Source organism: Eucalyptus grandis, chromosome 10 (genome assembly GCF_016545825.1).
Source record: "Eucalyptus grandis isolate ANBG69807.140 chromosome 10, ASM1654582v1, whole genome shotgun sequence".
NCBI lineage: Eukaryota > Viridiplantae > Streptophyta > Magnoliopsida > Myrtales > Myrtaceae > Eucalyptus > Eucalyptus grandis.
This window is the reverse complement of record NC_052621.1, coordinates 5,323,117-5,334,806: the sequence shown is the minus strand read 5'-3', so window position 1 is coordinate 5,334,806 and position 11,690 is coordinate 5,323,117. Positions and strand designations below refer to the sequence as shown.

Below are 11,690 nucleotides of genomic sequence, written 5' to 3'. Positions count from 1 at the left end.
TCCCTTAATAGTCTCTCCGTAACAAAGAAATCTTTTACAGCTTCAACCGTCAACGGTCCAACAATATCCCAATTACTCTTGAAGAATTCGACACCAAACCCATCAGGACCCGGTGCCTTCCCACGTGCTAGAGAAAAGATAGTGTCCTTAATTTCCGTCTCCGAAAAGGGACGACCAAGAGAAGCGATTTGATCCCTCCGAGAGCGGACGACGGATGGCTTGCTGAAGGTCTCCGAAGGCCGGTCCAATAGGAGGAGAGCGTGATGCAAACAACTCCTTAAAATGAGCGACAAATGTATCCTGAACAAGGCTCGGCTCGGAGACAAGGTTGCCATTCCTATCAAGAACCGATATAACCCTATTCCTTAGTTGCCTCGTAGTCACAGAGTGATGAAAGTATTTAGTGTTTTTATCACCCTCTCAAGCCAACGGATTCTGGATTTCCCGAAGAAAGCCTCCTCGACTCCTCAACTCAACGAACATCCTCCGATGAGAAACAACAAATTGTTGTTTCTTGTTCCATAAACAAAAATGAAGAAACGTTTCTCTTCTCTCTCTTCTTCTTCTCTTCTTCTTTTCTTCTTCTTTTTTTCTTCTTTTTTTCTTTCGCTGGTTGCTGGCCTCGGCCATGGCCGTCGAGGGCCGGCGACGCCGTCGAGGGTCGGCGACCTCGCCGGAGCCTCGCCGGATCTGGGCGAGCCCGAGCTCACCCGGCCAAGGCGAGGCTCGGCCTCGCTCGAGGGAGATCTTCGGCTAGGCTTCCGGCGAGGGGCTCCGGAGGACGGTGCAACGGCGGCGCGGCACTAGAGGCTTCGGGATCGGGACGGCGTCGAGCTGCGGGCTTCGGGAGCGTCGAGCTGCGGGCCGGGCGCAGGTGCTCGGCTCGACGGCGGGCGGCGGCGAGGCTCGGCCCGCCCGCACCGACGACGCCGAGCCTTGCCTTGCCCGGGCGAGCTCGGGCTCGCCCGAGATCCGGCGAGGCTACCGGCCGAAAGAAGAAAGAAATAAAAAGAAAGGAAAATGGAAAATAAAATAAAAATATTAAAAAATTAAAAGAAACAAAAAAAGAATAAAATTTAACCAAACGTGTTTCTACTCATTTTTTATTCCCGGAGCAAACGTTACCAAACTCGTTCTTTTGTTCAAAATCGTTCTCCGGAACAGAAACACTTTTTTTTGTTTTCTGTTCCAATGAAAAAAAAGAACAGTAAACGTTACATTCGCACCATGTGTCCCTTAAATTCTTTTCAAAGAAAAACTAGGTCCACTTTAATATTATTTCTTCCGCATTTCCACCACAAGAAAGTAAGCACACTGAAAATCATAATTTTTCCTTGAAATTAATTGTTTAAAAAATGCACTCCAAGCTCTCATTAAATCCAAAAAAATTAGGGTGCATTTCTATTTGCGAAAACTAAATCACTTGAGAAACATTTTCCTAGAAAATAATCATTTTGTTTCCCTTATGAAAATGAATGTAATGTATTGTCACTACAAAAATATCCAAACATAAATTATTATCAGCAATGAAAACATTTTCAATCAACTAAATTATTTCAAATAATACAAGTAATAACTTTAAAAATATATTTTCAAATCATTCATTTATCTTGATAGAAATTATTATTCATCAATAGAAAAGTCATTAATAGCCCATTATGCACAGGAAACCAAAATAACAGCTCACCTCAATCTTTTCTCATTTCTTTGAACGGCAAGAAAATCTCATTTTACTGAACTATTTTTGACGTCTATTAATTGATCGGATTAGAAGAACTGTAATTCTAACCTATAAATCAAGGAAGGAGTGAGAGAGAGAGAGAGGAATAGCTGATCAGAAAGCAATTCACCGCCGCCCTCCTCCTCATCCTCTAGAAATTCCTAACCTTCCAGCTTCCTCCGACATGGCCGATTATTCCAGACCTCCGGTCACCAGCTACCCGCACCGCCACCCTCGGGTGCCTACTCCGACGGCTATCCTCCGGGGGCGCACTCCAACGCCGCCTACCCTTACGCCGTGCCGCACCCCCAATACACCAATTACCAGTACCATGCTCCAGTCCGGCGCGCCAATTTCCTCCGCTACTTCCTGTTGGCGATGATCACCTTCATCATCATCATCGGCGCCATTCTCTTCATCGTCTGGCTCGTCCTCCGGCCCCGCCTCCCCGTGTTCGTTGTCGAGTCCGTGACTCTCAACAACTTCTCCATCTCCACCTCGTCGCAGCAAGTCTCCGGGCATTGGCTCGTCCGGTTCCAGGTCAGGAACCCTAACCAGAACATGAAGCTATCCTACGCCGACATCGAGTCCTACATCTACTGCAACTCCGAGCCCTTGAGCAGGACACGGCTGCCACCGTTCAATCAGGGGGCAAGGAGCCAGACGGTTGTCCAGGCAAGCTTCGTGGCCATGGACTCATTCGTGGACGGTTGGGCTGTGAGCGGCATTATAGCGGAAAGAGCGAGCGGAGTCGTGAGATTCCAGGTGAGGCTTATCGCCTTGGCTCAGTTCAAAGCCGGATGGTGGCCGGAGCGAAGGGCGTCGATTCAGGTTTTATGCGGCGACCTAGCAGTGGGGCTTCCGTCGAACGGCGAAGCGGGGAAGTTGACCGGTGGAGCAAGGGAGTGCAGGGTTGGTCTTTGAGTAAGCTCTCTCGAAATGGTCTTGCGTCGAAGTGTTACGGTATGGTAGCTGAAAAGGGTGTTACTCGCAACTCCCTTGATGTTCTAATAACTTGATTTTTGATGTAATTTCGGGTATACTAGAAGGTTGATTTCGAAAACTCGTGAGAAATTAAAAAAACAAAAACCTGTATTCATTTCCATTAGTAATATAAGTGATATTTTTTATAAGATATTTTCTAAATTATTCGTTTTCGCGTAAACAAAACAAAGAAGCTATAAGCAACCCTTTGAAAATCAAATATAAATAAAATCATAGATTACACTATCTAACTAAATCCATTACTAGGAATTACTATGGATACATGATGTGAACGTAATATTTTTTTTTTTTTTTGTGCGGAAGGAAGGAATTACTATGGATACATGATGAATCACACTTAATACATCTGCCTCAGTTTTAACCCTTTGCTAAGGATCGCGGGCCTTATTATCACAAATCACGGTGGTGTGAACAATTGACTATCGCAAATCACATAAAAAAAACATTATCGATGCCATGTGATGTGGGTCATAATTCTTATTCCATTTGGCCTTTGCTAAATCCACTTTCGCAAATCTAGCTCTGATAAAGTTTCACTTTTTGCCATTAGTATTTACCCACATTCGATGCTAGATGTGCCGATAAGGATCCGACGCATCATTTAATGTGCTAAAGACTTTTTTACTCGTGCTGAGCATACCTTTCATTGTGCATAGTTAGTCACTTTTGGGCTGGGGCCCATAGCATTGGCCCACATGCTCAAAAGTTCGGACATATAAAGATGGGCTTAGCCCACAGCTTCTCCATTCACTATCTCGAATTGCCGGGCTTACGTCCAAGCAAATTAGCCCAACTCAAAAAATTCAAATTTCAATAACCTCTCTCACTTTCCATCACTTAATTCCGAAAAGAATATTCCATAGAATATACATTTCTCATCGACATAACAATTTATAGTCCATGCTTCCCAACAGACTATACGAACTCAGAGTATATAATAATAGAACATCGCTCCATTTTTTTTTGCCAAAAGCGAATGATTTTAAAAATACTTTCCCAAAAAATGATAACTTGTATTGCTTGTAGAAATGAATGAATAAAAATATTTTTTATTATGCACAAAAATACTTAAACATAAATTATTATCGATAATAAAAATATTTTTCATTAACAAAGTATTTTGAGCTATGCAAATGGTTATTTTAAAAAAAAAATTCAAATTATTTAATTTCGCAAAACAAAATAAGTCCATTTCTTTGCCTTTTCATTTCAAACTTTATATATTGTCAAGATTAAAGTCAATTCAATTTGAATTGGGCAAAGAGACGGTCCTATAGGAAGGGTAGTGAACAAGAGTCGGTTGACTTTTCACTTCCTATATTTTCCTAGCCGGTATCCATGATTTTCTAGTCACCTGTATTTGAGATGATGGCAGGAGTGAGCACAGCCGCCGAAAGCATTTTTGAGCCGCTACTTGACGATTTATGCATCCCTTAAATTCTAAACTAAAGACCGACCAAAAAAAAATCTAGACTAAAGAAAGAAAAATATTGACAAGTGGATCAAGACAGTATGTTCTCCTTAAGGAAAGTAGGTCCATTTCATTGTCACGTCTTCTCCTCATTTAGCGCAAGAAAATAAGTGCATTGTAAATGACAATTGTCATTGAAAATTAGTTGCTTAGAAAAATGCGCTTGGAACGCTCATTACATCCACATAATTAATTAAGGTACATTCATTTTATAGAAAGTGAATTATTTAAAAAATATTTTCTTTGAAATGATCTTTTTTATAAAAAAGAATAAACTGTTAATATTTTGACATTTTACAAAAATATCTAGACATAAATTATTTTCAAAAATAGAAATACTTTCATTGACTAAATTATTTCAAGTGATATAAATAATCAGTTTTATAAAAGTACTTTCCAAACCATTCATTTACCTTAACAAAAATTATTACATTATTGTTGAAGTCTATCAAATGATCAATTAGATACTTATAATTCTCCCGAAGTCGATTAATTGATGAATTGAAGATGTTATTTATGCGAAAATTGAAGGATTTACAAAATATTTTCTACAAAAGCGATAGCTTGCGCTGCTTATAAAAATTAACAAATAAAAAATATTTTCTTCAATCATAAAAATAATTCGATAATTTTTATTTTTTTAATTATTTCAAGTTATATAAATAATTATTTTTTCGCGAAATAGAAGGGAATCGAAATTCGAACCAGCGGATCAGGATGGAGTGTGGGAGAGGAATAGCTGATGAGGAAGCCAGTGAGCACCACCGCCTTCTTCCTCCACATTCCTCCACAGTAGATTCCTCTCTCTCTCTCTCTAGAAAGCTCCCATTTTTCTCTCTCTAATCGCCACCGAAGGGCAACCCAGAGAAGCAGAAGAGGAGGAGGAGAAGGACGACCTTCCGGCTTCCTCCGAGATGGCCGACAACTCCCGACCTCCGGTCACCGGCTACCCGGCGCCGCCGCCGGGCGCCTACTCCAACGGCTACCCGCCGGGGGCCCACTCCGGTGCCGCCTACCCTTACGCCGCGCCGCGTTCCCAGTACGCCAATTACCAGTACTACGCCCCCGACCGGCGGGCCGCCTTCCTCCGCTACTTCCTCGTGGCGGTGATCGCCTTCTTCGTCATCATCGGCACCGTGCTCTTCATCGTCTGGCTCGTCCTCCAGCCGCGCCTCCCCGAGTTCGAGGTCGAGTCCGTGGCGGTCACCAACTTCTCCGTCTCCAACGCGTCGCAGCACGTCTCCGGCGACTGGGTCGTGCGGTTCCAGGTCGCGAACCCTAACAAGAAGATGAAGATATCCTACACCGACATCGAGGCCTACCTCTCCTACAAGACCGAGTCCCTGAGCGAGACGCGGCTGCAGCCGTTCGATCAGGGGACGAGGAACCAGACGGTCGTCCAGGCGAGCTTCGCGGCCGCGGACTCGTACGTGGACAATTGGGCCGTGAGCGGCATAAATGCGGATAGGGCGAGCGGAGCCGTGAGCTTCCAGGTGAGGCTCATCGCCTTGGCAAGGTTCAAAGCCGGATGGTGGCGCGCGCGGCGGCGGGTGATTAAGGTTGTCTGCGGCAACCTAGCGGTGGGGCTTTCGTCGAATAACGGGACGGGGAAGTTGACTGGTGGAGTGAGAGATTGCAGTGTTGGTTTATGAGTAAGCTGTCGTCGTTGCCTTTTCAATTTTTTCTTCTTCTTTTTTTTTTTAACAATCTGAATGTTGTTAAACTTGGATAAAGATACGTTTTTTTCACGTAGTTATCTGAGGAATGGATGTATAGATGTACTTGAATTCCTGTATGATGGTTCTGTGATCATTAACTTGTGGATAGTATAGATGTAGATTTCCCTTTTCAAATTTCTAGTTGTATTCACATTGGATTCATTTTTTTCTGTCGATTTAATTGTCGTGGTTCAGCTTGTTGTCATCTCATCCTGCTGCCATTGCGTAAAATGAGTATAGTACTATTTGGTCATATCTTGCCGGAAAATTGCTACATTCCGTGTAACCTATGTCTCTGTTCATTTGGGCTTTGAACGATTTAGAAAGAAGCCTTTGGCGCTGAACCTTTTGTGTTTTATAATGGAGGAAGGTCTTCAAGCATCGTTCTGTTTGATAGACTGATTTTTAATTTTGTTCTGTCTCTGGTGCGAGTAATTCTAATCAAGGAATTGGACATTTAGATATGGGAGATGTTGACTTCTCGCTCTGCAGCGTATGCAACCCTCTTTTGTCGTTCAAATATTGTGACTGATTGGTAGTGACCAATTTAAGAGCAATCTAAAGTATGCATCAGTCTTAGGTTGTGTTGGAAGCATTGTGAGTTGGTTGTTCTAAAGATAATCTGACTGTATCAGTTCCTTGCCAGCAGTGAGTATTTTCAAGCTTACCAATAATCAGGGTGGGTTAGGTTAGATTTAGGCATGGCATCATGTTTGTGAGTCCTTGGCCACCATCAGCATCTCTTCTACTATGTTGGGAAGAGGGGGCGGGGGAGATTGAAAATTTGGGTAGAAAAGCAATTCAATCTGAAGGAGTCCTTCAAAAAAGTCAATCTTAAGGAGGCTAGAGTATCTCAAGGCATTGTGACCAAAGTTATGCTCATGTCTACTGAGAAGGAGAACTTCTTTTAGCCTTTAAATACCTTCTTGTACATTCTTCTCTCTTGGGATGTGAGCGCCTCTATTTCAGAGGATGGCTGCACTGGCTGATGAATAAATTATTCAAATAGATGAATACAGGAACTTAGGAAGGAGAGGTAGGTATTGTCATTTCTCTTTGAGAAGTATGTAGTTGCTCTAAAGTGGACTATTCATCAATTTAGGTAGCTCGTGACTCCCTGGAAGTTTGTTGAGTATGTCAGTCATAAGATGGGTCGGAGACGACTTACCGTTTGATGTGAACAGAATTTCTGAAGGCAACATATTAATGCTGGGCTACTGAGATATATGCACACCATTTAGATGCTGGCTTTATGGTGACTCTTATCAAGTTGTGCTGCACAGATTTGGACCCCCAGTATTAAGATCCTCCGTAGCTCTTTTTTTGTCCATATAGATAACACGGTGCTTTTACTGGCTTGGTCTTCATGCTTAGATTGGACAGGTTGCTACATGAGTGGGTCTTTTTCTTCTGGTCCCAACCAACGAATGCCAAAGCCTTGAGCTGAAATGCATCTCTAATGAGATACTTAAAGGACTGGTATTAAGGAGTTTACATGAATGGACACTAGTTATGCTTAGTGGTCATTAATATGGCATGTAGATCCCCCCTTTTTTTAACCATGAACATCTGTATTTATAGTGAGAGGATAATACTTGAACTCAGGTGGGCAAAAGCTAGCCTAAGATGTTGGTTGACCGTGTTCACTTCTGGTAGATGGCAATAGCTTGAGTGAATACTGGAAAAGAAAAAAATAATGGTAGTGGTGGGAATTTTTTCTGTGGAGTTATCACAACTCACTGAAGTGCTAGATTCCGCCTCAGAAAGCAGGAACCAGATGTTCTTTTTATGGACCACTTGCTGGGCAGGTCTGAACTTTACATATTTTGAAAAGTCTGAAAAGGAGGTTTCTGCCGCTGGAGTTACGAAAAACTCACTAGAAATGCCACGATTTGCCTCTTACAACTGTGATAGGTGTTCTTCATATGCACAGCCTGTAGAGCAGCTTTAAACTATACAATTTGAACAAGATTGAAAAGGGGGTTCGCAAACAGTAGTGTTGCTGTAGTGGATTAAAAGTAATGCGTAACATGTGAGACTTAGTTGAAGGTCTATGGAGAAATGGGTTTAAATAGTGATCACATTCTTGAATGTTGACTGAGCTCAGTTAATGCGTTGATTTTATGAGATTGGATTCACTCTATGGCCATTCATCGTCTTTGACCAATCCTTGATCATCGGCCAATTCCAATATATTCAGAAGAGTAACGCATGATTGGTAACTTGAATTGAGTTGCTGGATGCTGAGAAATATAGATTCTGATTAATGAGCCAAATCTACCTCACAAGAGCATGCCTGTCTGTGGTTCCTATTCTTAGCAAGCTATTTTGGATTGTTGCAAACACATTATGAGAATTGTCATTTTAGTTAGGTATACATACATTGGCTATGCCTTCTAGGTATGGAGTAATGATCTGGGCCACAACTTAAACGCGGAAGACTCTCTTATGAGTTCTTTTAGTTGTTGATGATCATCGAGGTACCAACCTCTCCATATACAGTTGCTTGATTTTGAATCTTCAAGTGATATGAATGGATACAATGTGGAGTTTAATGTTTTCATTTGGTTTTATTATACGATTAGAAGGGTTAACTATGGTTGATGGAGTATCTGTATAATATCTGTTTATAATGTTGTCAACAGTTCATAGAAGTAGAGCTGAAACAATTGATCCCTGAAGAAATCGGCGACCATATCCTCTCTTAGATCCCTCTGCAACGGTATTTTCCCTCCAAGCGCGAGAAGGTTGGACTTTTCAACATCAATGACCTTGATAGGAATAACTCATTGCAAGTGGTACCGCGGCATTCTGCATAACGATGGGGTTGGGTTTGGAACAGTGTGCAGCTCGCTCCTGCCTGTAGATCATCTTGGTGGGCATTGTCTCTCACGTAACCCCCGGAAGATTGATTTTGGGCTTCTCCTGTTCTGCCCATGTTGTATGAGTTACTTGTGACCTGCGTACCTAAAAAGGACCTTACTTTGTCCGTAACTCGTTGCATAGAAGCACAGTAATCGGGCGTGTCATCTCAATGTTGAGTCAGCGTCCATTTCATCAATGAACTGTACGTTTTCCTTTGATGAATGGTCGGTTGAATTGTATTCTCATGGCACTTTCCTATGCATGTCTTATTCACTTCGATTAAGGGATGGAAACCGGGGTCCAGGACAGTATCTGGATCTGACAGACTATCAACCTTCCGGTGTAGGCATTCTGCCAAAAACTGGAGTGTATAATGAAGAGTGAAGTTATGTCGCGATGAACTAAGGTTCAAGTAGATATATCGAGTTGCATCATCTCTTAAAGGCCTTGATCGCATGATGCCGTACTCGTTTCACCTGAAGAACTGTGACTAGCATCGAAGGTGGAGACTGAGTTTCCTATTGTTGGCTAACTTCGGATAAGTGTCATCAAATTTTGTGGCGTGTCTGATCATCCAGTTGTTCATTCAGTCTTAGGATCCCTGATGACAGGTTTTCCTTGTAGACGTAATGGTTTTTCTTCTCTCATATATTCTTCCGATATGTAATGAAAACCGCATCAACTAAGTAAACATCTTACTATTGTGAATCCGCCTTAAAAACTCTTCGAGGAAACATCGGCGATATCACCGGAAAGGCATCACCGGAAGGATGCTTTTCGAGCGCTATCCTGGAAAAAGCGTGACCTGTTCAGAATCCTTTTTGGCCCAGTATTGAAACAATCGAACTTATTCTTGTGTTTTCGCCTTCCTTTTTGCCCTGCCCCTTTTCCATCTCTCCAATTCAGATTATGCCCTTCTGGAATTTCCTCCCCACGAAGTGATAGGAACCCTCTTTTGCTGCTTTAATATATTCGCTCCACTTTTTCTGCGTGCTTCTTTTCTTCTTCGTCGAGGTTCATAATGTGAGGCGGACGAAAGGCGTGGGATATACCTTGAATTTGCTAGGACATTTTCTTAATGCTTGGTGAAGATTCCAATTGTGGGTTTTCATTATGGAATAACAATACGAACTGGTGAGATTCAGGTTAAACTTGTGTGACTACAATGATCCTTAGCTTATGCAACATGGGAAAGTCATACATCCTTTTTCACAGAGACTTTATGGATGGGCGACTCAGAAAGATAGCTAGAAATGAGGATAGAGAGGAATTTTGGCCCTTTTACTCTAACCATGTGAAAGCCCACCTTGGGTGAGTGACAGAGAGATTCTGGGTTTTCCGGAGCATGAAGTTTGCTGACTGTTCGAAGTTATATTTGTTTAGAAAGATGTCATCATTTTAAATGTAAATAAAGAAAATAATAACATTTGACATGTGGTAAACTCTAAATTTATGGACACGCTAATCATAAAACAGAAAGCCTGAACCTACTTTTTCTTGGTAGAGATATAGTATCCTTTCTTAGCCTTTATAGCACCGCCCTCCAGCGACAACACCAGAGTCATTACTCAACAATCAATTTAATTCTGTGATTACCGTGGATCGATGGATTCGATCTAAGTAAGGGATGAGATTCTTTCCTGACATCTTAGCATGGACAAAACATGACACGACAAGGGAAAAGCTCATATGGATGTGGCGGCAACTTGGGCGAGTGTCGCCATGTTAACGAGACATGGTGTCTGGTTAAAATAAAACGTCACAACATGGAAAATGAGAGGCTCGAAGACGTGAAGGAAAAAGCCTTTGCTTTACAAAGAAGAGAGTACAAAATAGGCAAAAAAGAGGAGTTAGTGATGTAATGAGTGTGCTCCAAAGGTTTCCCTTCGAAGCCAAGGGAAAACACACTTTACACATAGAAACTATTTTGGGGACACAGTTATGAACGAGATCTTCAATTATCTGACTCCTTACCAAACTCCCAACCACACACAATCCCTTAAAAGAATGATGCCCCACCACCAAAAGGAAAAGCTATTTTGATGCATTGATTTCGCAGTTGACACAATGTAATTGATCAATCACATTACTCTTGTGCTACACATTCTCATCAAGTTTTTCATTTCAATTTTTGAATCCCTCACTTCTTATTTTCTAGCTTATCGACATGTCATTGTCCCATGGTATTGCTCTACCGAGAGCCAAATTCATAGATATGTGTGGACTACTAGTTGAATTGGACAAAACTCAATGATTTTCAAGAAATCCCATTAACAGTCGTTAACATCTTGAGAACGATAATAATGTCCATGTCACAGTGATCACGCACGTCATTCTTGGCCCTTTTGGCAATGAAACCAAAACATGGAACATCAATGATTTTCAGATTGCTTGGATCATAGTCACAGAATGTAATTTTAGTCATTTTCAATCTAACTCAGCGAACCATTCGTAATCTTTTCTTGCTTCTTCACATTGTTCCATGACCCACTTTTCACCCCCTCCACACAAAGAATATGAACCAACAGAAAGATGATGGACACCCTTTTGGAGCATATACACGTATATGTTTGCTTTCTTTCCCTGCACATCCTGGTATATTCTAGAGACGGTGACAATAGATTCAAAGCAACCCAACATCATTATTCGTATTCTCCAATCCTCAACTTTGTGAAAGATGCATCTTATGTTATAACTACATTCGTTAAAATACGATAATCTCGATTTTCTTGAAAAGAATTTCTTCGTATTGGGAATTTTTTTCAGGCTGTGTTGATTGTCTCCCCTTGAGAATGAAGAATCCTGGCCATTCAAGCGGTACTTTCCACTTACTACTAGCAACATTTAGGTCCTAACGCGTCAGAGTGATGGTACAACAAGTTCAATTCAAAGAACACTCCAGGAACCAACT

At 41.8% G+C, this 11,690-nt stretch overlaps 2 protein-coding genes across 2 annotated transcripts; both read left to right on the top strand.

Annotated features, from left to right (window-relative positions):
* Positions 1-1,471: 1,471 nt before the first annotated feature.
* LOC104421344 (NDR1/HIN1-like protein 10) lies at positions 1,472-2,644 on the top strand. The gene is made up of 2 exons (XM_010033256.2): positions 1,472-1,477; positions 1,922-2,644. The coding sequence occupies exons 1-2, from the start codon at positions 1,472-1,474 to the stop codon at positions 2,642-2,644; spliced, it is 729 nt and encodes a 242-aa protein (XP_010031558.2).
* A 2,251-nt stretch (positions 2,645-4,895) lies between these two features.
* Positions 4,896-9,062, top strand: LOC104421343 (NDR1/HIN1-like protein 10). Its single transcript, XM_010033255.3, has 2 exons — positions 4,896-5,848; positions 8,560-9,062. The coding sequence occupies exon 1, from the start codon at positions 5,111-5,113 to the stop codon at positions 5,846-5,848; it is 738 nt and encodes a 245-aa protein (XP_010031557.1). The 5' UTR covers positions 4,896-5,110; the 3' UTR covers positions 8,560-9,062.
* The last annotated feature ends 2,628 nt before the right edge of the window (positions 9,063-11,690 follow it).

Coding starts and splice junctions, on each gene's coding strand:
- LOC104421343 (XM_010033255.3), top strand. CDS start 5,111: ATGGCCGACAACTCCCGACCTCCGGTCACCGGCTACCCGGCGCCGCCG.